The following is a 23,534-nucleotide window of genomic DNA, read 5'->3' as shown; positions in this document are numbered from 1 at the left end:
TAAGCCCTCAAATGTGCCCTGTCAGCCGCAGGCAGCCTCAGAGGTGCTGGAAGCCAAAGGACTCCCCAGGGTGGAGCAGGTGGGAAGAAAGGGCAGGGACTGACAAGGCAGGGAGGGCGGCAGTGCCTGGAGTTTCTGCACTTTTGCACGTTCGGGTCACGTGCTCTCTGCCGGGAACGTCCAGGGGTCTCCTGGCTCTCCTTTCATAGCTCGTGCCGGCGAGCCTCCTTGACCCAAGGCAGATCCTGCAACACCCCAAGATATCAGCCATGAAGTGGGACCAGGGCAGAGACGTGCTAAGCTACATGACCAATTTGTAGGTCAATCCTGGGAGACGGAGGGTAGCGGAGGCTCGGCGGGAGTGGGGTATGAGTAGCAGGGGCCTGGCAAAGCATTTCATTGCCGCAGCCAGGCAAGCAGCTCGGGACACCCAGAAGACACGTTCCCCCTTCCCCTCCTCTTTCGTCGGTGGGGGAGTTGGAAGAAATGGGCCGACACAAGTACAGCTGAAGGTTGATGCTTTCCTTTGGGAGCAACCCCTACTTCCAGAAAAAAGTGACTCTTAAGGTGTATCAGCTTAGCATTGCTGGGAGGAGTGGACTTGATTTTCGGGGATGGTGAGGTCGAGCAGGGGGCACTTGGGAAAGGGAGGGTAGATGCGCGCGGTCTCCAGCTTAGGGGCGAATTCGGGCCAAGGAGGGAGAGAGGCTGGGTGGTTGAGAGGGAGAGACGATGAGAGTGCGTGGGTCCTGGGCCGTGGAGAGCTTCTCCAAAAATTTCCCTTCCTGTAGGGTGGCGGGGGTCTCGTTCCACTCCAGTCCAGTGGTTCTAAGACTATGAAGGTGGAGCTGCCAGCTGCAGGCACTACTCAACCAGCCCTAACCTCTTCAACTGTTTGTGTGACCCCAGCTTCCTAGGGTCTATCAGGAGCATCGAAGTGGTGCCCTTTGGCCTTCGTCAGCCCTAGTGATGCCTGAGCCCCAGCTTACTGGGAAGGGGGCCTGGACACTGTGTAGAGCTGCCCTGTTTCCCCTACTGGGTATTCATCGAGGACCTGTGGCCCAATCCCCACTGTACTAACCGAGACAGGGAGGCAGCCAAAAGGAATGACCTGAGAGGAGCGCCTGTCGGTGAGGAGACAGGGGAGCTGGGCCCTGACGTGCGTGTGTGTGTGTGTGTGTGTGTGTGGAAGGTAACGCGGGTGAGGCGGATTAGTGTTGGGGAAACTGATGTTCAGTGGAACCTTGGCCCCAGCTGGCCCAGGGAGCATGTGGCAGGGTGAGAAGGGAACCTGGGGGAAGTCAGGCACACATTCAGGGAGGTGCATCCACGTGGGCAAGTTCAGGCACGCCAGGCTGGCAGCTGGAATGTCCCAGGTCAATCGGGAGAGGCGATGCGTCTCCACCCTGTTTCTTGAAACTGTCACCCGTGCCTTTCGGCCCCTGTGTCAGGGCTCCTGCTGTTGTTCATTTGGGGATGGCCTGCCAGTCTTTGGGAGTGGGGCTCTCTTGTCCCATCCCGCCCTTTGCTGATTCCCCCACGTTACTCCATGTTCCCGACCACCCCGTGGCCTCCCACAGCCACATGGCCTTTCTTGGAAATGGCACTGGGACGTGGGCTGGAGGCTCCTAAGTCTCCAGGGGAGGAGGGACAGGTTTCCCACAAGGACAGAGGAGTCCCTCAACCCACATTGGCTAACCTTGGCATTATGCAATTTCATGAATCCCTAAGGGGTTTGTGTGTGTGTCCGTGTATGTGTGTGTGTGTGTGTGTGTGCGCGCCCGGGCCCGATGGCTGTGTGGACGTGGACCCGGCAGAGCATCAGAGTCTGGACAACCACAAGAATTCGAGGAGGCGGTCACCCCTCTGAGAACTTTGTGGACGTGTCTCCTAGGTGCTTTGCCTGCACAGGACAGAAATGGGGGAACAGATCACCAGTTGCAGCTCTGAGAGTATCCAGAATGTAACTGAATGGACGGGAAAGGAGACATAAACCAGTTAAGAAGGGCTTTGCGTCTGCCTGTGGGTTTGTCCTTTGAGCCAGGACATGGCGAGGAGGCAGTCTGCCTGGTGGGACCCTTCAGCCCCTGACGTGTGGGATTGCCTGGGTGGCGGTGATGTTCAGCATGGGGGCAGGGCAGGGCAGGGCAGGGCATGAGGACACCCGAGGGAGGCTCTCGGAGGAGGGCGGAAAAGGCAGACTACTCTTCATGGGTGCCTTATTCTTCAGGGCCGGGAAAACAGCTGGGAAGGGTCCTGGCGAGTGGGGCCCCCGCGGCCTGGTGCTTCCGGGTCCCGGCCTGCTGACACCGCTTAGGGAGCTTGGTCCAGTACCCTGGATGCGGGCCCTGCCCTGCTGTGGTGCGCTTCCATGCATGCGTCCTGTCAGGAGCACCGCAAACCCAAGTATCCCGCCAGGACGAAGGATGAGGCCATTCCTCACCGTCCCGACAGACACTCGCCGTCCCATCCGCAAAACCCGCCCACAGGGGACAGTTCCAAGGACGTGTGAAGGAAGGTAGGTGTGAGTGGTGGAAGGCACTGCGGCTTTGTAATTGGGCTGTGTGTGAGGGGAGTCTGCGTCCGGCTGTGTGTGTGTGTGTGTGTGTGTGTGTGTGCCTGTGTGTGTGTTTGTGTGCTTGCGTGTGCAACCACCTGAGCATGCCTCTGTGCCAGGGATCATTTTGTTTGTGCGGTGTGTGTGAATTTCATGTGCACGTGAGTGTGGCAAGAACGCATGCCTGTGGATCGGAGATCAGGTGTCTTGGTGTGTGTATCGGGAGGGTCTGTTTGCCAGTACACGGGTGTGTATTTGTGAGGCCATGTGTCTGTGCCACTCTGTCGGGCCCTGGGTTTTATGTGTTGCGTGTATGCTCACCCACATTTGTGTTGGTGTGTGTGGCCAAGTGTGCATGCTTGTGTGCCACAGAACTTGGGGTTTGGCGGGTGTTCCCTGAGTGTGTTTATGCATATGGATGGGCCTCTGTGTGTGTGTGCGCGTGTGCGGCCAATTGCACATACCAGTGTGCGGACATCGTGTGTGTTACTCTTTCCTGTGTGTGCGTGTTTGCCTGCGTGCGTATGTGTGTATGTGTGTTGCCATGAGTGCGTGCCTGTGTGCCGGTGGTAGTGTGTGCTCCCCAGGGCTGTGTGAGTTTCTGTTTGTGTGTGTTTCTTGTGTACGTCAGTGTGTCTTCCTGTCAAGCAGGCATGCCTGTGCACTGGAGATCATATGTTTTGTGTACGTGTTTCCTGAATGTGTCTTTGCCGAGGCTGGGTGGTCTGTGTCTCCTCCCCCTCTCTCTCCACAGGCTTGTCAGCCTCCTACCCCTCCTCCTTTCCTCAGCCCCCTCTTGCTCACCATCCCTCTCCCCCACCTCATCTGACTCCTCTGCCTCCCTAGCCTCATCTACCTCCTCCGTGTCCTCCTCGTCCTCCTCATCCTCTCCTTCCTCCCTCTCGAACATGGCAAGTGAGCAGCACCAACCTTAAGTCGGCCACCACTAGCCCCAGCTCCACCACCAGGATGGCACCCTCTCTCTCCCATCGCTCCTCCCCTTCCCGCACAGCCCCGTCCGCCAGCCCCACACCTAGGGCCTTCAGCGTCCCCGGGGCGCCCCGGGGGCCTCTATCCCCGCGCACAGCCGCCTCCTGAACGGCCCCTTCCCCGATGGAGGCGGGTCCAGAATTCTGGGGACCTCCAGCCTCCCCGAAACCTGCCTCGCCACCCCCGGACACAGCCTCGCCGGGGCAGCTGCGGAGGGAAGGGCTGGAGGTGTGAGCGCAGGCCACCGCAGGCGGCCCGGCAAGTAGAGCTCTGACGCCCGCGGACGGCGACTGATTGCACTCTGGTCCCGGAGGCCGCCAGACTCTGGGACGCATGCGCACAAGGGCCTGGGGAACAGGTGTCCAAGGGGCAGAGGTGGCCGGGGCTAACATGCGGCCATGGCGGGATGGAGTCCCCGAGCCACGCCCAGGACGCGGGCCGGCCCTCAGATCCAACCAGTGGCAAGGTGTTGGGCGTGCCCGCCCCCGGCCCTGCCCATCGCCCCCACCGGAGCCAGCCAGCCAGCCAGGGAGCCTGCAGGTGCGCCTCCTCCAGGGTGGGTTCGGGGTCCCAGCAGCACCGAACCCCCCGTCCCACCCCCACGCTCCCCTGCCAACACCACCCACACACCACCCCCCAGACCCTGCCCCCTCCCGCATCCTCGTCGGGTGCGCCCTCTGCCTGGATTTTGTACCGACAATTCAAAGGTGTCCCTCGCCCTTCCCGAATAGACTCCTGTAAGACTCAGGACAATATGTGCGCCACCTGGAAGCTGGTCCATGTGCGTTAAATTGTCAGCCCAGGCACTAGAATATTCATAGAGCGATTTCAGGTGACAGAGTCCCCTAAGCCGTCTGTATCCTCGGCGGAAATGTGCGGCTACAGTTTTTCCCAGTGCATGCCCTCTGCTGGTCAGGAGGAAACGATGAAGAGCGCTCTGTCTCCCGTTCCGCCTGCCCTTTCGTCATGCTCTCCTCTCCGTCCTCCTTTCTGACTATGTCTGCCAGCGTACTTTTTCTGCCCCTGTGGCCACACAGCCTCTGGAACCTAAAGACTTGCAGATAGAAGATGCAGATGTGTCTGGGAGCATCTCTTTTCCCAGGCAATCAAAGCCCTCTCCCCCTCAGGGACCGACAGCCAGGCCGGTGACTCTGGAAAAGGTGCCAAACTGGGTGCCGACACAAACACACACTCACACACTCACAGAGAAACTCCTTGTGTTTTGTATGAAGGACAGAGGGAGGCATGCCTTTCCCGGAGCCAAGAGCATACAGCAAAGTGGACCCAGATGGCCCTCCCTGAAGAGGAAGTCTGGGCCAACCCTGTGGAGAGGGTGGCATGTGGAAGCTGCCCACTTGCTCGGTGAACTTAGTGCCCACTGGTTGGAAGGCCAGGAGGCCAGGAGCTTAGAATGACACCCAGGCGACAGGCAGCAACAAAGCCTGCCCCACCAGAGAACTAGCGTCTTACCTTGCATTCTGCAAATAGGACGAATGCCCCCGGAAGAGGCTCCCAGCTTGTCTGGGCTGCGGAGGGGAGCACATCCTCCTGAGCCTTCTCTGCTCTGGGCCAGTCGGGTCAGACCGTGAGCGGATCATCCAGCCAGGCCATCACAACCCCAGAGCTGGTCCACAAATGTGGTGAGGGATCCCCAAGTGTGGTTTCAAGCTAGCAAAATAGTCTTGGGGCTGTTGGTCTGGTACCAATGACATCCTGTCTCTCCAGGCATCACCGACTAAAGGGGCTTTTTCACTGCCCCCCCCAGTCTCAGTCAGGAGAAGTGTGCACATATACAGGGATAGTCCCCTACCGCGTCTCCACGTTTTTCCACCAGAGTGGATTTCATTTGCGCTCCCACAGTCTTTAGACCGTGGTTTCATCTATTCGCCATCATGTGGATGCTGTGCACGTTCACTCCCACTCCCGGGTGACTTTCATGCAATGACAGACGTCTGGCATTGTCCTTGCTGGGGAGCGAAGCTGAGAGGGGCCACAAGGCAAGAGGTGTGTGACCTGGGAAGGTGACTGAAACCCCTAGCTATTTCCCATACCTGGAATCATATGTGCAATCAGCACAGATGGGTGCTGTGCCTCACACCCGCCTGGCAACTCCCACAACTCCCTCCTTGCCTTGGCCCCTGTGCATCTGTGCATCGACAGGGGAGACATAACCCTGAAGAACCACGGAATGCACACGAGGCCTCTGTGTTTGGAGGGATGTGGCTGCCCTCAGCCTCTTGCCACTTCCTCCATCATCGGTAGAGCTGGAAATCCCTCAGTCCCTCTCATTCGCTGACTGGGGCCTACACACACTCTCATACACACATGTGCACATGCAAACGTTTGGGCACACAACACACATGCTTATGATCTCGACACACAGGCATGTGCCTGTGGCCACACACACTCACACTCACAAGTGCCTGGAAACACAGGCATGCAACACACACCGGAGATCATGCAAACACAGACACATGACACACACCCACCCACCCTGGCTCGACACACGGAATGAAGAGGCCGCACACAAACAGATACACAAACCAATGCAGAAGGCACCGTTCTCTCTCTCTATCACATGTGCACACACACACACACACACATACACACACAGTCTGTGCCCCTCAGAAATGCATGTGGCGGCACACACCCACTTGAACACACACCTGTGCATGCACACATTCTCAGAACACATCATACACAAACACACGTGTCCTGCACATAGGCATGCGTACTTGCCCGTGCAAACAGAGACACCTGCACTGGCAAACACTTGCACAACACTCACCGAAGTTCTCTGGCAAAGCAATACACGCGGGGCCCGGCACAATCACACACAGCCCGCTCCACCCAGGAACTCACGCACCCACACACGGAACAAATACACATGGTCTTAGGCTCACATAAATATACAACTTGCCCTCCCCAGACACACGCACAGACACACCTGCTCTTGGGATTCCCACACAGAACACAAACACACGTTCTACGTCGCACAGGAATGCACACTGATCCACACCAACACACACACGCACGTGTTCACGCACATGCCCACACGCACCACACACAAAGTCTCTGGCTCACAGGCATGTACCGTGAGCTTCCCAAAACACACACACATTTTGCACGTGTTATTCCACACGCACAGCATACACAAACGTCCTCCAAGACAGAAGAATACACAATTGACCCCGGAACAACACCCACACACCATCACACACACACAAACATACACACACACACACACGGCCCATACAGCGCAGAGACACTCAAAGAACACACAGTCATCAGTACACAGGAATACACGGTGGTCTCGCAACCACAGACACGCACACACACAACAAGAGCTCATGCCAACACACAAACCTGCAGCACACACACACCCACACGATTTTGGGCATCCAGGTGTGCAAACATGACCACCCAAATACACACACATGTGCTACAGCAACACATACACACCAGCCATGCAAACAATCTCCAACACAGAGGCATGAGCTGGTGGTTATAGAATGCTCGCGCGCGGGCGAGTGCTCATGCACACTCACACTCACAGACACTCAAAGTCACCCAAAGGTCTGCAAACACACAGACACACAACAGAAACCCTTGCGCATGCAAGCACACATACATTCAACACTCACATGGAATGTCTCTGGAACACTTCCATACATACGTACCCAGAAGAAAATCACACACTGAGGTGCGCCCAAAAACACACACAGATGCAATACACCCATGGAATAGCACAGACAGCCAGGCAAATTTCTGCTCACATTCACACACAGGTTCACCTGCACTGGGAAACACACACACCGTGCAACACACACACGGTCCCAGCACACAGGCATGCACGCTTGGCTGCCCACAGACCACTCGCGCATGTCAAAGACACGCTCAGGAAACACACACCCAAAACATTTGATCTCCAGTACACAGTCATGCACACTTGCCAGGAACACACACAGATGTGCACAGGAAATACACCCACACACACACATACAACACTGGGACTTACACACTGTCACCGATACACAGAAACGCACACTTGGCCACACACATACAAACACGTGATGCATGGAAACAAGCATTCGCATGAAATATAAACACAGTGGGTGCCCACACACAGGTTTGTCCATTTGGGCCCACACGCACGCGCACACACACAAACGCCCATTTGTGTGCAAACACACACTCAGGCAACACACACGAACTCACAAGGTCTATGGCACACAAGCATGCACACCTGGACACACAAATCAACAAATAAGTGGGCATGCAAACATGCAAATGCAGCACATAAGAACCCAGGGTCCCTACAAACTGGCACACACACGTGGCCTCACAAACACACACACCTGTGCCCTGCAAACACACACTCTCGAAACACACACCAAGACACCTGGTCTCCGGTCCACAGGCATGCCCTCTTGCCACTGAGTCACATGCGCATGGAAACTCACACACACCACAGAAACACACATGATCCCCAGCAAAGAGGCACGCTCAGGTGGCTGCAGGTGCAAGCACACATACACGCACGCACGTGCGCACACACACACCCGAACGTGTACCTGGGCATGCAACTCCCTCATACAGCCCACTCAAAAAGCCACAGTGCACATCACTCAAACTGCCTTCCCTCACACGTGCTTGGAACTGTCCCGTCAGCACGTGGTGCGGCGCAGGAGGTCGTGGATCACAGGGAGCGCCAGGAATGGCCTCCTCCTTACTCCTCCCAGGACACGTGGGTTTTGCCGTGCTCCTGACCAGATGAATGCATGGGAAGGCATCACAGGAGTGTGGGGTACATTTCCAGGAGCAAGGCTACCGGGCCAAGCTCCCCAAGCGGTGTCAACTCAGTGGTACCAGGAGCCACCAGGCCACGAGGGCCCCGCTCACCAGGACGCTTCCCCACTTGTGTGCCCTGCCCTAAAGGACAAGGCTCCCATGAACAGAGGTCTGCCTTTTTCCGTCCTCCTCCTTGACCGTGCCAAGGATAGACGGTGCTCTGTCGGCAGGCCGAGCCCTGCCCTGCCCTGCCCCCATGCTGAACATCACCGCCACACATGGAATCCCAGAGGCCATGGGGTGGAGGGTCCCGCTAGGCTGACTGCCTCCTCGCCATGTCCGGGCTCCAAGTACAAACGCACACACAGACGCAAAGAGTTTCTTAACTCGTTTATGCCTCTCTCGCCTTCCCTAGATAGGTGCTGGATACTCTCCAGAGCAGCCACTTGTGATCCGTTCGCTCAATTCTGTCCTGTGCAGACAGAGCACCACGTAGATTCGTCCACACATCTCTCACAGCAGTGGAGGCCTCCTCGACGGCTTCTTCTTGGTCAGATTCGGATGCTCTGCGGTTTACACGTCCACACAGCTGGAATGTCCCCGACACACACACACACACACACACACACACACACACACACGTTAGGGATTCTTGAAATTGCATAATACCAAGGATAGCCAAGGCGGTGTTTAGGGTTTACTCTCTCATCATGGGATCCCTCGTCCACCTCAGCTAGAGCCTCACGAGCCTCCTGCACAAGGCCCAGTGCCATTCCCAAGAATAGCCGTGTGGCTGAGGGAGGCCAAGGGATGGTCGGCACCACAGAGGAAGTCAGGGATTCTGGGCACAGGGCGGGAATGGAAAAAGAGACCCCTACTCCCAAACACTGGCAGGACATCCTCAAATCAGCGAATGGCAGGAGGCCTGAGAGAGGGTCGATGGGCAGGGTTCAGAGTTCAGAGAAACGGGCTGGAAAAGTCTGGGCTCTCCCGGGTGACCTGGGACGTTCTGGCTGCCAGCCTGGGGAGCCTGAAATTGCCCGCATGGACACACCCGCCTGGATGTATACCCTGAGTTCCCCCAGGTCACTTCTCACCCTGCCTCCCCCTCCCTGGGCAAGCTGGGGCCCAGGATCCCCTGAGCCTCATTTTACCCACCGCCAACCTGCCTGTGCCCCGGCACCTGCCACACACACACGTCAGGACCCAGCGCCCCTGGTTCCTCACCGACAGGCCCTCCTTTCACTTCATTCCCTTGGGCTGCCTTCCTGCCTCGGGTAGTACTGCAGGGGATTGGGCCACAGGTCCTCGATGATGACCTGGTAGGGGAAAGAGGGGAGCTGGGCACGGGGCCCGGGCCCCATTCCCCAGCAGCTGGGGCTCCGGTATCACTCCGGCTGACGAATGCCGCAGGGGCCCCACCTCAGCGATCCTGTGAGACCCTGGATAGCAGGGGTCACACAACCAGTTGAAGAAGTTAAGGCTGGTGGTGTCGTGCCTGCACCTGGGAGCTCCACGTTCAAAGTCCCAGAACCACTGCACTGGAGTGGAACGAGACGCCCTATAGCCTGCAGGAATGGAAAATTTAGAAGATCCTGTGCAAGGCCTAGGACCCACGCCACCTCGCCCTCTCTCCCTGTCAACCTCCCAGGCTCTCTCCCTCCTGGGCAGGGTTCCGGGCCTGCCCCCACTTGGGGGCAGCACGCGCCCCTCCCCTCCCACTCCCAAGAGCACCCCTGCCTGCCCCCAGCATCCTCAAAGCTCAAGCCCACTCTTACCGACAATGCTAAGATGATACTCCTTAATGATCACTTTGTTCAGGAAGTAGGGGTTGTTCTCAAAGAAAAACATCAACCTACAGCGGTACTTGGGACGGCACAATTCCTCCACCTGTGCCGCCGAAGAAAGAGTAGGGCACGTGGGAACGTGTCCTTTACCTATCCCAAGCTGCTTGCCTGGCTGCAATCTGAACCACTATGCCGGCCCTTTCATGCTCAAACCCCTCTCCCAACGGGCCTCTCCCAGCCTCCATCTCCCACGACTGACCTCCAAATTGGTCAGGTAGCTGAGCATGTCACTGTCCTGTTCACCCATCACGGCTGATATCTTGGGGTGATTCAGGATCTAATTTGTGTCAAGGAGCCTCGCACGTGCTACGGAAGGAGAGCCAGGAGCGACCCAGCCCTTCCTGGCTGAGAACGAAGTATCCGAACAGCGCATGTGCAAAAACACCAGGACCTGCAGGCCTCCCAACCTCCTAAGCCCCTGCTCTTTCTTCCCACCTGCTCAACCCTGGGGAGTCCCTTGGCTGCCAGAACCTCTGACGCTGCCTGCACTCAACAGGGCAAGGCCAAGGGCCTGATTGCTCTCTGTTCCCAAGTGCCCTGGCCTGTGCCTGTGGCCTGCAGGCAGTCACTGCTTTGGATGGCTGGATGTGCTCCATCCCACTCTCACGGCTTGTTTGCTTGGGTGTTTCCCTGAGGCTCCATAACTTTGAGGGGCCTCCTGTGCCCAGGAGGGGGCCACGTGGCTCACCTGGAGGATGGCAGCACACCCACGACGCAAAGGGTGATACAGACAGTTTTAGCTAATGGGAGGGTGAGGAGTAGGTGGGGGCAGGAGGGAAAGGAAAAGAGAGAGAGGGACAAAGAGACCCCACACAGGGAGGAACGGACACAGGGGGAGGGCAGAGAGGACAGAGGGAGAGGGCGGGCGAGGACACAGAGGGGGAGAGACTGGCAGGGAGGAAAGGTGCATGTAGGCACCTGGGCCTGGGGCCTCGGCCTGGCTGTGTGGGGCTGGTGGAGACAGAGGTTGCAGCACCCCGGCAGGGCCGAGTCTGAGGTCCGGCGGTCTGCTGAAGCGAGGCGGCCCGCTGATGGACTCGGCAACCCGTGTGTGGACGAGATTGTGGGTCGGCCCTGAACTCTGGAAACCACGCAGTCTCTGAAGGGTAGGGAAGGGGTCCGGGCAGCCTCCCCGTTTGCCCCATGTCCCAATAAATGTTTCTTTCCAATATCTGGTCTGAGCCAAGTGGGATTTGGGCTACAGTACTTGTCGAAGAGTGTTGACCCACGTTCCCTGAACCCTGCAAGCCTGTTGGGAGAGCTGCAGGCCCAAAGCTTTCGCCTGCAGCTTCAGCTCAAACCCGGTTGGACAGGTCTCAGCCCCTGCGTTCTCAGCCCCGCCCCGAAGCGCCTTCCTCTGCTCTGCCTTATAGGGATCGTGGGAAGGGGGTTAGGAACCCTTCCCCACAGCGCCCGTGGCCGTGGCTCTGCTGCTGCCCTCCTCCCGGTGCTCCTCCACCACAGCCAAGCCCCACCAGCCGGAGGAAGGATACGGCCTGGGCCCAGAAGCCAGGGATGCACTGGATGATGGCCCTCCGGCGAGCCAGGTGAGAACTCAGCTTCTGATTCCTCCTGAGCTTGTGCCGCACGTAGGCCCTGGTAGCTCGGGCATCCACAGAGCTGAGCGCCACCTGAACAAGCTCCAGCGCGGCCAGTGGGTCCCCAGCTGGCTCGGGACCCAGCACTGGCTCTTCCTGCGGCAGCTCCTGCAGCTTCTCGTCCTGCTCCGCTTGAGTCACCTCCTCGTCTTCCACGGCCACGACCTCCACCACCGCCATGATATCCTCCCCCACGACCACCAAATCCTCCCCCCGGACGGCCTCGCCACTGCCCTGCCGAGTCTCAGCCTCCTGCACAGATTCTGCAACCATGCCGCCCGCACCTAGGGCCTGTGGCGCCCACGCCTCGCCCCAGGCGCCCGCCTCCCCACGGGCCTCCGAATCCTCACCGCCCCCTCCACGGACTAAGGTGGTCCAGGATTCCCCGGCAGCCCCGCCTTGCCCGGACCACGCCTGGCTCTCCATGGGGCACTGCACGCAACCGCGCAAGCCGCGGACAGAAGGAGCTGGACGGGCGAGCACGCGGCTCCAGCAAGCGCCAGGTAGTTGGAGCTATGGCGCCCACGCTCTGAGGCGGACAGCTATCGGAGGCCGCTGGCCTGGGGGACGCATGCGCACAAATACTGGGGGCCTGGTGGCTTCTGGGTGGTGTGGGGGGTTGCACTCCTCGCACGCATGTGGGCTTTGCGGGGTATTACCACCCCTCTCACGCCCAGGATGCTGAGCGGCCCCGAGGACCAACCCGTGGCACGGCGGTGGGCGTGGCCGCGGCCGGCACCACCCCTTGTTCCCGGGGGAGCGGGAACTCCTCAGGGGTGGCGTCTGTGCCTGGCCCCTGGCCATTTTCTTCACTGACACCTCCCAGTCCATTCCCGGGAGGTCCCTGCTATCACAAAACTCGTGTTCACCTTCTTACCAGTTCCCTTGGGAACACGCTCCTGGCACGGGGGAATTCAAAGCCAGCGGCTCAAAGGGTGACCCCCGCCGCCAGGGAACCTCACCCGGCCCCTTCTTAGTCACACTGGGGGCCAGCTCTGCAGTCATTAGCTGTTGCTCCAACCACTGCCACATGGCTCTCCACATTGCTTCCAACACTTTAGCCGCCCTGTGCGGGAGGGAGTCTGCAGGCGGCCCAGGAGGATCTGGGATGCAGGGTCCTCCCGGCCCCAAAGACCCGCCTCTCCTAAAAAGAGAGGAACCGCACACAGATAATTGGCCTGGCAGGAACAAGGAGCTAAGGTCCGAGGCCACGCCCGTGCTCACACAACCACTGGCACAGCCACTGTCAAGTCCAGGATTTGGACTCTTTGGCAGGCTAATGGGCCGGGTAGCTAGCCTGAAGAGTACCTCTGGGTGTGTTGTTTCGTCAAAGCCACTGGTAGGATTCGCTCCCACTGTACTTTCCTTTGCCTGGCCCTTCATCTTTTGTTTCTCCCTCCTTGCCTGATCCACACTCCCTTTCCCTGTGTCTTCCTTCCCACCTCACCATAACTCCCAGGGATGTCTGAGCTCCAGTATAATGCTGCACGGAGCCTGCTTTAATCTGCCTTCCTGAGGCGCTGTGGCTGTCTTGGCTGCCCCAGCTCTGCTGCAAGTTCTTCCTTGGTCTGTCTCTCACTGAGTGGAGTGCCAGCCAGGGAGGGGATGGCAAAGTGAGCATTGCCGGCACACCCTGCCCCTTCTGCGGTACTCACGAGGCCCTTCTCCACAATCCCACACTTCATGCCGGTCCCCTGCAGGGAGGCATACAGAAATATATACGAATCATGCCACCTGAAGTGCCAGGAAGGCCCAGTGGGTGACGGCAAGCCTGAAGGCGTTGGTGTTGCATTGTGGGAGGGCCTCACGTATCTAAGAGGAATGGGTCGGGACCCCCGTGGCGGTGGGTGGGATTTGACCAGAAGGAGGCATTTGGAACCCCCTTGGGGTGAAGTGCAGGGTTCTGGGTGGTAGCACGTCACCGTTTCAAATTCTACTCGTCAACGCACCCAGTGACCTTGCAGGGATAACAACGCCCGGGCGTCTGGGGTGGGGGGAGAAGCACAATTTTTTGAAACTCTCCCTGACACAGCCCAGACTGTGGGTTTACTGCTACAGTCCAAACTGAATTAGCTCTTGTATACTTGCCCAGGGCACTAAAGGAGGGTCCTGAAGAAATAGTGCACCAAAAAGAGCACATCCTTGGAGATAGGGAAGCCCGGGGTAGGGGTGTTCCACAGGGAGAGGGTGAAGAGCAGGAGCGGTGTGGAGAAGGAGAAGAAGAGAGAGGGTGGTCAGAGGGACAGGAACAGGGAGGGAGAGGAGGGGGTGCGAGGGAGAGAGGAGGGCAGAGGAGGAGGCAGGCATGGGGACAGGGAGGGAGGGGGAGGGAGAGAGGGGGGAGCGAGGACGGGCGGAGGCAGGGACGGAGGCTGGATTCTCTACATTGCAAAGCCCACAGCCTGAACGAAAACATTCCCTCCTGGACGTCAGGAGGAGATCTGAACGCGCCCGTGGTCCTGCAGACAGATCCCACAACGTCATGCGGGTGAGATGGAGAGGCAAAGCCACAAAGAAATGAAGTGAAGGGCTCCAAAGAGGTCTGCGGGAAACTCTCATGCCCACCACCGACATACGCGATCCGGAGTGCCCGAGAGAGGAGGGAGGGAGTTATTCATGCAGCAAGTGCACGAAGACCTAAGGTGACAGGGCTTTGCAAGTTGCCTGACAACGCTGACTCTGCACATCCAAGGAGCCCAATGTACTCCTAGCAGAAGGTACGCTCCAAAGTGTCGCCCAGGCCACTGGGCCAGCGAGGCAAAGACGCATCTCTCGGCAGCCTACAGAGGTGGGACTGACCCACCACACACTGGGATCCTCAGGGAGAAGAAGAGCCTGCTACCCCTTTGGATGCACGGAGTCCAGAAGTCACTGCGTGATACGTTCGACCGGTTCAGAGAGAAAACTCCTGTAACTTGCAGTCGATGTTCGGCACCAATGACCCAGAAAATGTTCGCCAGCCATAAGGAGTAGGAATGGGAGGATGAGCCGTGGGTCATGAGGGCTGCGGTGCAATGCTGGTGGGAGGCGGGCCCTATCGTAAAGAGAGGCCAGCGGGCCAAGAGGAAGCAGGTATGTGAGTCCCTTATGTCAAGGTGCTAGCCTGAAATAAGGCATCCCCCTAAAGTACACGCATAACAATCACCAGAGCAGAATTTGCATATGTAAGTACTCTGCATTGCCTAATGGGCCCCAGAGACAAATGCTTCCAAGCAGGCAACCCTTTGCATACTCAGGTGAGCAGGCACAGAGGTATATCTTGGAAGCTGCAGGGTGCCGTTCCGTGGAGTCATGACAGACAGCCTTGAGCAGGCCCCTCGCGCCTTGCGCCAGCCTTGTCCCTGTTATCGGCCGACCTGGGGCCTCCCAGGCTAAGGTGTTCACTGCAACTGTGAGTGGGGAGAGCCCCGAAGAATGTGCGTTCAACGTAGATGCGGTAAAGCACTCTGGGTTATAGGAGTTTTGTTCCCGTAGTGCCCGGGTTCCTGGCTACACCGCGTCGAGGAAGGAAGTGTTAGACCAGACGAAGTGCGCTGGGCAGCAGGGCAAAGTTTATTGAGCCAGAGTACAATACGCCCTGAGAGGGCTGCCGGGTTCGCATTCAGACTTGGGTGTTCTTTTGAGCTCTTTCCAGAACCTTGAGAGTGGGCCCCTTGTGGATTCGCTGCCAAGGTGCGGCCAGTCAGGGCTTGGATCACGCCACCCTTCTCCCATGTTGATGGGTCTTGTGGGCTGACATCTGGAGACCAAGTGCCTGAGCTTGTGACAGCGACCAATGTTTCATGGTTAGTTCCTTTATTTCGGGTCATGCTGCAACATGGACCCCTGCAGAGGCTGTTAGACTGGATGCTATCGTCTTCTCTGAGCGGTCAAACGGGACGGTAGCGTGGTTTTGTCTGAGCTGTCCGGCACCCTGCTTTCCCGTTGGGGACGCTGGACCTGACGCTCTCAGCATCCAGTTGACTCTCGACATCCGGGCCTCCCTGATCTCCCAAAGCTTTTGACCGCCCCACCTCGCCCATTTCTCCAGGCCGGGCCTCAATCACGCCATTGTTCGAGCAAAGGGGAGGTTTGCTAAGAGGTGGGGGATACTGTGCCCACCTCTTCCCCCATGTTTTACATTCTTGGCATCACCCTACCAAAAGGAACAAACATAGATGTCTACCCTGCGGTGCCCCAAAATGGCCCAGCCTAGGACCCTTTCAGACCATGTGCCAACATGGGTGCTGTCCTGCTCACTTTGTGGATTACGAAGTCACACGTTCATCTGAGCTGCGCAAGAAGAGCCAGGGTCTAGCCGACGGGTACCCCGGCATTTACAGACCAAGAAGCTGAAAGAAGGGCGCCTGGGTGGCTCAGTTGGTTAGCCAGCTGCCTTCGGCTCGAGTCCTCGTGCTGGAGTCCCGGATGGAGCCCCACGTCGGGCTTCCTGCTCAGCGGGGTTCTGCTTCGCCTGTGACCCTCTTCGCTCTCCTACCTTCTATCTCTCATTGTCTCTCTTAAATAAATAAATAAAATCCTAAAAAGAAAAGAGGCTGATAAGCCCGATCTCCCTACAGGGCGAAAGAGACAAGCCTTCCCTCCTAGAACTTCAGAGGCTTCCACCCGCCTTGGAAGGGCAACGCTAGGTCCTACAGATCATCAAATCCACAACCTGATGCCAGACAGGAGATCTGTCCTTCATACTGTAAGGGACAAGAAGCATCCTTGCAGTTTCACTGTCAAACCTTCCGACGGGAAAGTGCCGCTGCACTTCCCAAAGCTGTGGAGCAGGGAGCCTCACTGGCTGGGGCGTGGTGCGGGGTAGGAGGGTTAGTATCGCCCTCTCATCCTCAGGGCTGGTGCCCATGGAGCCAATTTAGCTGGGGATGGAGAAGAGCCTCGTGGGGCAAACGCTCATATCTCCCCACTCTGCTGCCTGCGGACACGGTCCTCTGCCAGCGTCTCAAGGCAGAGGCGTCTCAGGCAAGCAGACACCCGCTTGGGGGAGGAGCACCCAAGGGGCTCACCTCACCGCCTCCCAGGTGCGGCTCACGACAGTTGCTCAGTATGCTCCTGGTCTTTCCGTGGACCTACGCACAGAACCCTAAGGGTTATCAGCCCCAGAGTCATCATGAGACAGGCAGCACATGGGTGGGTAGCACGGCCCTTGCACGTAGCAACTGTGCTACCCCTGCCCCACCGCTCTGACTATCTGCATTCTGGCAGACCCCAAACTAGGGCCCTAGGAAAACAAGAGGCTAGGGATCCTGGGGGAGCGTGGGTTCGACAGTGTGTTAGTGTAAGAAGATGTGAGTGAAACAGCCTTGGGTTGGTGGGTAAGTGAGTGTGTGTCTGAGTGAGGGAGCGAGTGTGCGTATGTTAGGGGTTGTGAGTGAAGGAGTGTGTATGTGGGGGTGACTGATAGTGTGTGTGTTTCAGTGTGTGGGAGTGCGTGAATGAGTGTGGGGGGTATGAGTGATTTGTACCTGAGTATGCTTCTCAGACTGTGTGTGTGTGTGTGTGTGTGTGTGTGTGTGTGTGTGTGTGTCTCTCTCAGTCTTGCCCACAAATTAGAGTCTCGCCTGGCTCCTGTGCATGAATGAGTGTCATCTTTCTGCCCTCCTTCCATCACCTCCCTCAGTTGCCTCTCCCAACGACCCTCCTTACGGTCTGACCCATATTCCCTATCATCGTGGCTGGTCCTGAGAGTCCAACTGTGACAGCAAGAGCCTGTGCACCGTTCCTAGGCCCATGAAGTGCACCAGCGCTGGGTTCAACTGAGTAACGTACCTTGGGTTCTCCCCGCACCTCCCCCGTGGCATGTGCATTGGATGTGTCGGAGGACACCCACCAGGGAGCATCCCTGGACGACTCTCATCACCATGCAGCGAACCTGCGTCCTGGACATGTTCGGCCCTTGCTCGTCGCTCCCTTTCCTTGAACTTCCTCATTTCCCCAGGGAAGAGATGAGCCCCAGGTAGCTGGCCTTGGTCTCATTTCTTACCAAGCGCCCCCGCACCCCAAGGGGAAGGACCTCTGACCCCTAGGATGCAGTCCCCGAGCATGTGTGCCCTAGCCCTCTGGGCAAGCATGCAGGCCAAGCCATTCCATGAGCTGGCGATGCCCAGGCAGAGAAGTCAAACACCCACACGAGGCCGATGTGCTCAGGCACTCCCCCGACCCCTTGCCACAAACGCGAGTGCGCAACCAAGCGCCCGCATGCACACACACACATGCACACACACACACACACACATATACACACTCACACAAGGACACTTGAACTTGTTTTTCAAACTTTTAATATTGTTCCAGGTCACCTGGGGCCTCAATCTGCCCTCTGTTTCGCACGGCTTCGGCCTTTGGTTACTCCCACGCAGAGGAACCACCCAAACATTCGGGTCCACCTGAAGCTTTTGGACTGGCTTCGGCCAATGCAATGCTCCCTCATTTTCATCTCAAATGCATGACGCTCCCTGGGAGGGACAGGCACACAACATGCAGACAGACACACATGCACACAGGCACACAGTAGGAGACCCCTGTGTACCCTCTGGGCCATAGGTAGGGTTGCTTCAGGGTTTGAAGGCCCTCCCCAGGAACGGCGGTCACTCTCCCATGCCACTCGTCGCTGCGCACTGTGATCGCCTTAGCAATCCTCCACCCATGTATTCAAATAATCTGTGCACGCTGGCCAGTGTTCTCAGCGTGGCTGGGGGCGGCGGGAAAGGAGCTGCCTGTGGAAATCAAGGGTTCGACTGTGGTCTCCAGACCAACACAGAAGGGTGACGGGATGGCAGGGTGTGCCTTTGCGCCAGCATACCCAGACAACTGTTCCAAGCCTGGCGGGAGTCAGCTTCGGTGGGCCCAAGTGTAAGGCGGTGTTAGGAGTCTTGAGGGTGGGGCTCATGGCCCTGGAATGACAATTCCCACAAATGCAGCTGTGAGCTGGTTTGCTTCCCCAGGTCTGCTCATGGACGCTGCTCGGCCCCGCCTGCCTCAAACCCCCCATGCAGAAGCCCTTTGGCACTGTACTTTTCTAAGCTCCCTGTCTCATAGTGATGCTCTTTTGACAGAGGGTCCTTGCATCGGAGAGTTCCTCGGAGCCTCAGTGTCTCCATTGGTGGAGCCAAGGTTCCACGGAGCCCCATGGCGCACAATTCGGCACCCACACCCCGGGCCCCTCACCTGTCATCCTCTCGGTTCCCTCTCCTGGGGCCTTCTCCCTCACGTTGTACTGCAGGGGTTTGGGCGACAGGTCGTCCATGATGATCCGGCAGGGGAAACGGGGCAGGGCTCAGAGGCCCATCCCAAGCAGCCGGGGAGCCCACGGGGTCCTTTCTGCTGTTTGTCAATGGCCCCACCTCAGCTATCCAGCTAGACACGGCAAAGCTGTGGTCAGAGAACCAGTTGAAGAAGTTAGGACTGGTGTTGTGGTGCCTGCAACTGTAGGCCTCCTGTTCACATTTCTGGTGCCACTAGATGGGAGTGGATTGGGACGGACCGTATCCTGCTGGAAGACGAGGATGGGAGAAGGCGCCGGGTAAAGTATTGGGTTCACCCGCCGTCTTGCACCTGCTGCCGCCCATCCAGGTGGCGGCCTCTTACCAGCAGCGCTGAGGACACACTCTTTCACAACGACATCATTCTGGAAGTAGGGCTTCTGGTGAAAGAAGAGCAGGTTCTTGTGGCAATCACGGGGAAACCTGAGTTCCTCTACCTGCCGGGTGGCAGAGTGGGTGAGACGGGGGTGAAATCTCTGTCCAGGAGTACCTCCCAATCTTGACTTCGGGGCCGGATCTCTTTGGCACGCTCCCCACTCCCGTTCTCCGCCCCGGCTTCAGTATGGCCGACCAGACCTTCAAATCCGTCATGTAGCCAGGGTGGCCTTAATCTTGCTTCCTGATCACGGCTGATATCTGGGGGTGGTTCACAAACTGCTGTAAGTCATGGACACTCCGACGGCTTGAGATGATAGAGCTACAAGAAGAGAGCAAGTCTGGACATCAGGCGGGCACTGCTTCCCCTCTGCTCTCCTGGTTCGCATGCCCCCACAAGGGCTGCGTCAAGACCAACTGGGCCCCAGCACGGGATCCTGCAGATCTCAGCACCCACACAGGAAGCTGTGCATTCTCAGAAACCACCCTCCCGCCCCACACCACCCTCCCCAGCCCATTCTCCTGTGCTGACAGCCGGACACAACAAGCACAAATTCCTGCCGCAGGCTGACCAGGTGGGCACTCACACCCGTTCGCCTGCCACGATACCCCGAGGGGAACCTGAAATTTTGCTGGAGCGTTTTGTGGGAAGACGCCCTGCTGCGGCTCCTAATGCCTAATTCTGAGCTGGACCTCTGCTCCTAAACCCCCAGTGGAATTCCAGTGCCTCGTGTGACATCAAGAGCACCCTGAGGCCCACAGCCCCACCCCCACCTAGAACGAGGGTGTTCAGGCTGTCGGGATCACCAGGTCATGGGCGTGGCCAACACAACCCGGCGGGCTAGGAGTGTGGCTGGGGGTGGGGGCGTTCACCAACAGATGTATTTTGATACTTAACGGCCCCCTCCATTTGGATCCTCTTGCTCTAACCCGGGCACATCGGGTCCATCCATGACAGTGTCAAGGATACAGCCCTGGCCCAGAAGCCATAGATGCCCCAGAATAGAGTGCTTTGGTGTTCCAGATGACTCTGCCTCCTCTGAAAAACCTAAGCCTGTGCCTTGAGTAGGACTTGCTGGCTTGTTTATTCATGCGCTCCAGCTCTGACTGCAGGGCCTTTAGAGCCTCGAGCGAGGACGGGATCGGACCCTGCCGCCCCTCTGGCTGTTCTTCCCCTTTCCGCTTCTCCTGCAGCTCCTGCGCCCCTTCTTCCTCCTTCTGGCCCTCCTCCCTCTGGTCCTCGTGCTCAGCCTCCTCCTCAGCCTCTTGAGCCTCCTCTCCCTCCTCAGGCTCCTCGCACTCCCCAGCCTCCTCTGCCTCAGCCACCTCCTCTCCAACATGCTCCTCCTTAGCCTCCTCCACCTCAGCCTCTTCCACAACAGACTGCTCCTCAGCCTGTTCCTCCCCCTCCTCTTGCTCAGCCTCTTCAGGCCCCTCCACCTCCTCCTCTTCCTCGGGCTTCTCCTCCTCCCTTGGCTCCTGCTCAGCCTCCTCAGCCTCCTCCTTCTCAGCATCCTCAGCCTCCCCCTCCTCCTCCCTGTCTACATCCTCCTCCTCCTCCCCCGCTCCTGCTCAGCCACTACAGCCTCCTCGCCCTCTTCCTCCACAGCCTTGTCAGTCTCTCTTCCTCCTCCTCAGCCTCCTCTTCCTCACCACCCCCCTCCCCCTCGGACTCCTCAACCTCCCTAGCCTCGTCTACCTCATCTGTGGCCTCCTCGTCCTCTTCGTCCTCCCCCTCCAACACGGCAAGTTTCAGCAGCAACCATGAGACCAGCTCCACCACCAGGATGGCACCCTCTCTCTCCCATCGCTCCTCCCCTTCCCGCACAGCCTCGTCCGCCATCCCCACACCTAGGGACTTCAGCGCCCCCGGTGCGCCCCGGGGGCCTCTATCCCCAGGCACAGCCGCCTCGTGAATGGCCCCTTTCCCAACTGAGGCGGGCCCAGGATCCAGGGGACCGCCCGGTCTCCCCCGGACCCCGCCTCAACACCCCCGGACCCTGCCTCGCTGGGGCAGCTGCGGAGCAAGGGTCTGGATATGTGAGAGCAGGCTCCCGCAGGCGGCACAACAAGCGGACCTCTGGCGCCCACGGACGGAGACCGATAGCAGTCTCCTCCCGGAGGACGCTGGACTCTGGGACGCATGCGCACAAGGGCCTGGGACCAGGCGTCCAAGGGGAAGAGGTGGACAGGGCACGTATGCGGCGGAGGAGGGATGGAGTCCTCGAGCCACGCGTAGGACGCGGGAGGGCCCTCGGTTCCAACCAGTGGCACGTCGGTGGGCGTGTCTGGCCGCGGCCCCGCCCCTCGCCCCCACTGGAGCCCTCCTGCCAGTCGTGGAGCCTGCCAGTGCGCCTCCTCCCAGGTGGCCTCGGGCTCGCAGACGCACCGAAACCCCCTCTCACCCCCACGCCTCCCCCGCCCAACACCACCCCCACCCCACCCCCCTGCCCCCGCCCCGCCGGCAGCCTTGTCTGGCGCGCCCTCTGCCTGGATTTTCAACCAACGACGCGAAGCTGTCCCTCGCCCTTCCCGAATAGACTCCTGCAAGACTCAGGACACTGTGTGCGCGCCCGGGAAGCCTGCTCCAGTGTGCGTGGAAATGGTGAGCCCCTGCCCTGGAGTATTCATAGTGCGATTCCAGGAGACAGAGGCCCCGAAGCCGTCTGCCTTCTCAGGGGAAATGTGCGGCTACAGTTTGTCCCAAAGCATGCCCTCTGCTGGTCAGGAGAATACGACGAAGAGCGCTCGGTCCACCGGTCCGCCTGTCCGTTCCTCACGCTCTCCTCTCCGTCCTCCTCTCTGACTTTGTCCTCCAGCACTCTTTTTCTGACCCCTGTGGCCACACGGCCACTGGAACCTAAAGGCTTCAGGACGGAAGATGCAGATGCGTCTTGGAGCATCTCTTTTCCCAGGAAATCAAAGCCCTCTGCCCCTCAGGGACCGCCATCCAGGCCTGTGACCCTCAAAAAGGTGCCAAGCTGGGTGCCCACACAATCACACCCTCACAGAGACACGCAGTGTGTTTGCATGGAGGACAGATGGAGGCATGGCTTTCCCGGAGCCAAGAGCATACAGCAAAGGGGACCTAGATGCCCCGCCCTGAAGATGAAGTCTGGGCCAACCCTCTTAGTAGGGCAGGAGGTGGATGCTGTCCACCGCCTCGGTGGCCTCAGTGCCCACTCTTTGGAAGGCCAGGCGCCAAGGAGCTGAGGATGGGACCCAGGTGACAGGCAGCAGGAATGCTTTCCCCACCAGAGGCGGAAAGTCTTGCGTTGCATTCTGCAAATAGCATGAGTGGCCTAGGAAGGGGTTCCCAGCTCATCTGGGCTGCAGAGGAGAGCACATCCTCCCTAGACTTCTCCGCTCTGGGCCAGCCGGGCCAGACCATGAGCTGCTCATCATGCCAGGCCATCACAACCTGAGAGCTGGTCCACAAATGTGCTGAGAGATGCCCAAGTGTGGTTTCGAGCCAACAAAATAGTCTTGGGGCTGTTGGTCTGGTGCCAGTGCAAGCCTATCTCTCCAAGCATCACCGACTAAAGGGGCTTTTTACACTCCACCCCCCTATCTCAGTCAGGAAATGTGGGCACATATATACAGTTATTGTGCCTGACCAGGTCTGGACGTGTTTCCACCAGAGTGGATTCCATATGTGCCGCCACGGTCTTTGGACCATGGTTGTCCTCTGTTTGCCCTTCATGTGGATGCTGTCCACGTCCACTCCCAATCACGGGTGACATTCGTGCAATGACAGACTTCTGGCATTGCCCTTGCTGGGGAGTTGAGAGGGACCACATGAGAAGAGGTGTGCAACCTGGGAAAGAGACTGAAATGCCTAGCTATTTCCCAAACTGGAACCTTCTGTGCAATCATCACAGATGGGTGGTGTGCCTCTCACCCGCCTGAATATCTCTCACCCCTCCCTCCTTGCCTTAGCCCGTTTGCGTCTGTGCAGGTGAGACAGACTGCTGAAAAACCACAGAATGCACACGATGCCTGTGTGTCCGGAGGGACGTGGCTGGCTGCCCTCAGTGTCTTGCAGCTTGCTCCATAATTGGCAGAGCTGGAAATCCCGGAGTCCCTCTCTTTCGCTGACCGGGTCATACAC

General features: G+C 58.5%; 1 protein-coding gene across 1 annotated transcript; it reads right to left on the bottom strand.

The window, feature by feature from the left end:
* Window positions 1-9,585: 9,585 nt before the first annotated feature.
* LOC148161754 (testis-specific Y-encoded protein 1-like) lies at window positions 9,586-19,032 on the bottom strand. Its single transcript, XM_088020595.1, has 7 exons — window positions 18,954-19,032; window positions 12,068-12,250; window positions 11,679-11,932; window positions 10,385-10,462; window positions 10,117-10,228; window positions 9,761-9,906; window positions 9,586-9,657 (listed from the first exon to the last, which is right to left on the bottom strand). Exons 1-7 carry the CDS (start codon window positions 19,030-19,032, stop codon window positions 9,586-9,588), a joined length of 924 nt encoding a protein of 307 aa, XP_087876721.1.
* Between the last annotated feature and the right edge of the window lie 4,502 nt (window positions 19,033-23,534).

The sequence above is a fragment of the Eumetopias jubatus genome, unplaced genomic scaffold (genome assembly GCF_037043125.1).
Source record: "Eumetopias jubatus isolate StellerSeaLion01/CBP00866 unplaced genomic scaffold, mEumJub1_p1.0 scaffold_75, whole genome shotgun sequence".
Lineage (NCBI taxonomy): Eukaryota > Metazoa > Chordata > Mammalia > Carnivora > Otariidae > Eumetopias > Eumetopias jubatus.
Note: the sequence above shows the minus strand (reverse complement) of the source record. Positions and strands in the feature narration are given on the sequence as shown.

What these genes read in the sequence shown, in the direction of transcription:
- LOC148161754 (XM_088020595.1), bottom strand. Translation starts at nt 19,032, where the DNA reads ATGGACGACCTGTCGCCCAAACCCCTGCAGTACAACGTGAGGGAGAAG. An exon ending in GTGGGCGCCACAGGCCCTAG is followed by an intron (nt 11,933 to 12,067) that starts GTGCGGGCGGCA and finishes TGGCCGTGGAAG; the next exon opens with ACGAGGAGGTGACTCAAGCG. An exon ending in GTATCATCTTAGCATTGTCG is followed by an intron (nt 9,907 to 10,116) that starts GTAAGAGTGGGC and finishes CCATTCCTGCAG; the next exon opens with GCTATAGGGCGTCTCGTTCC.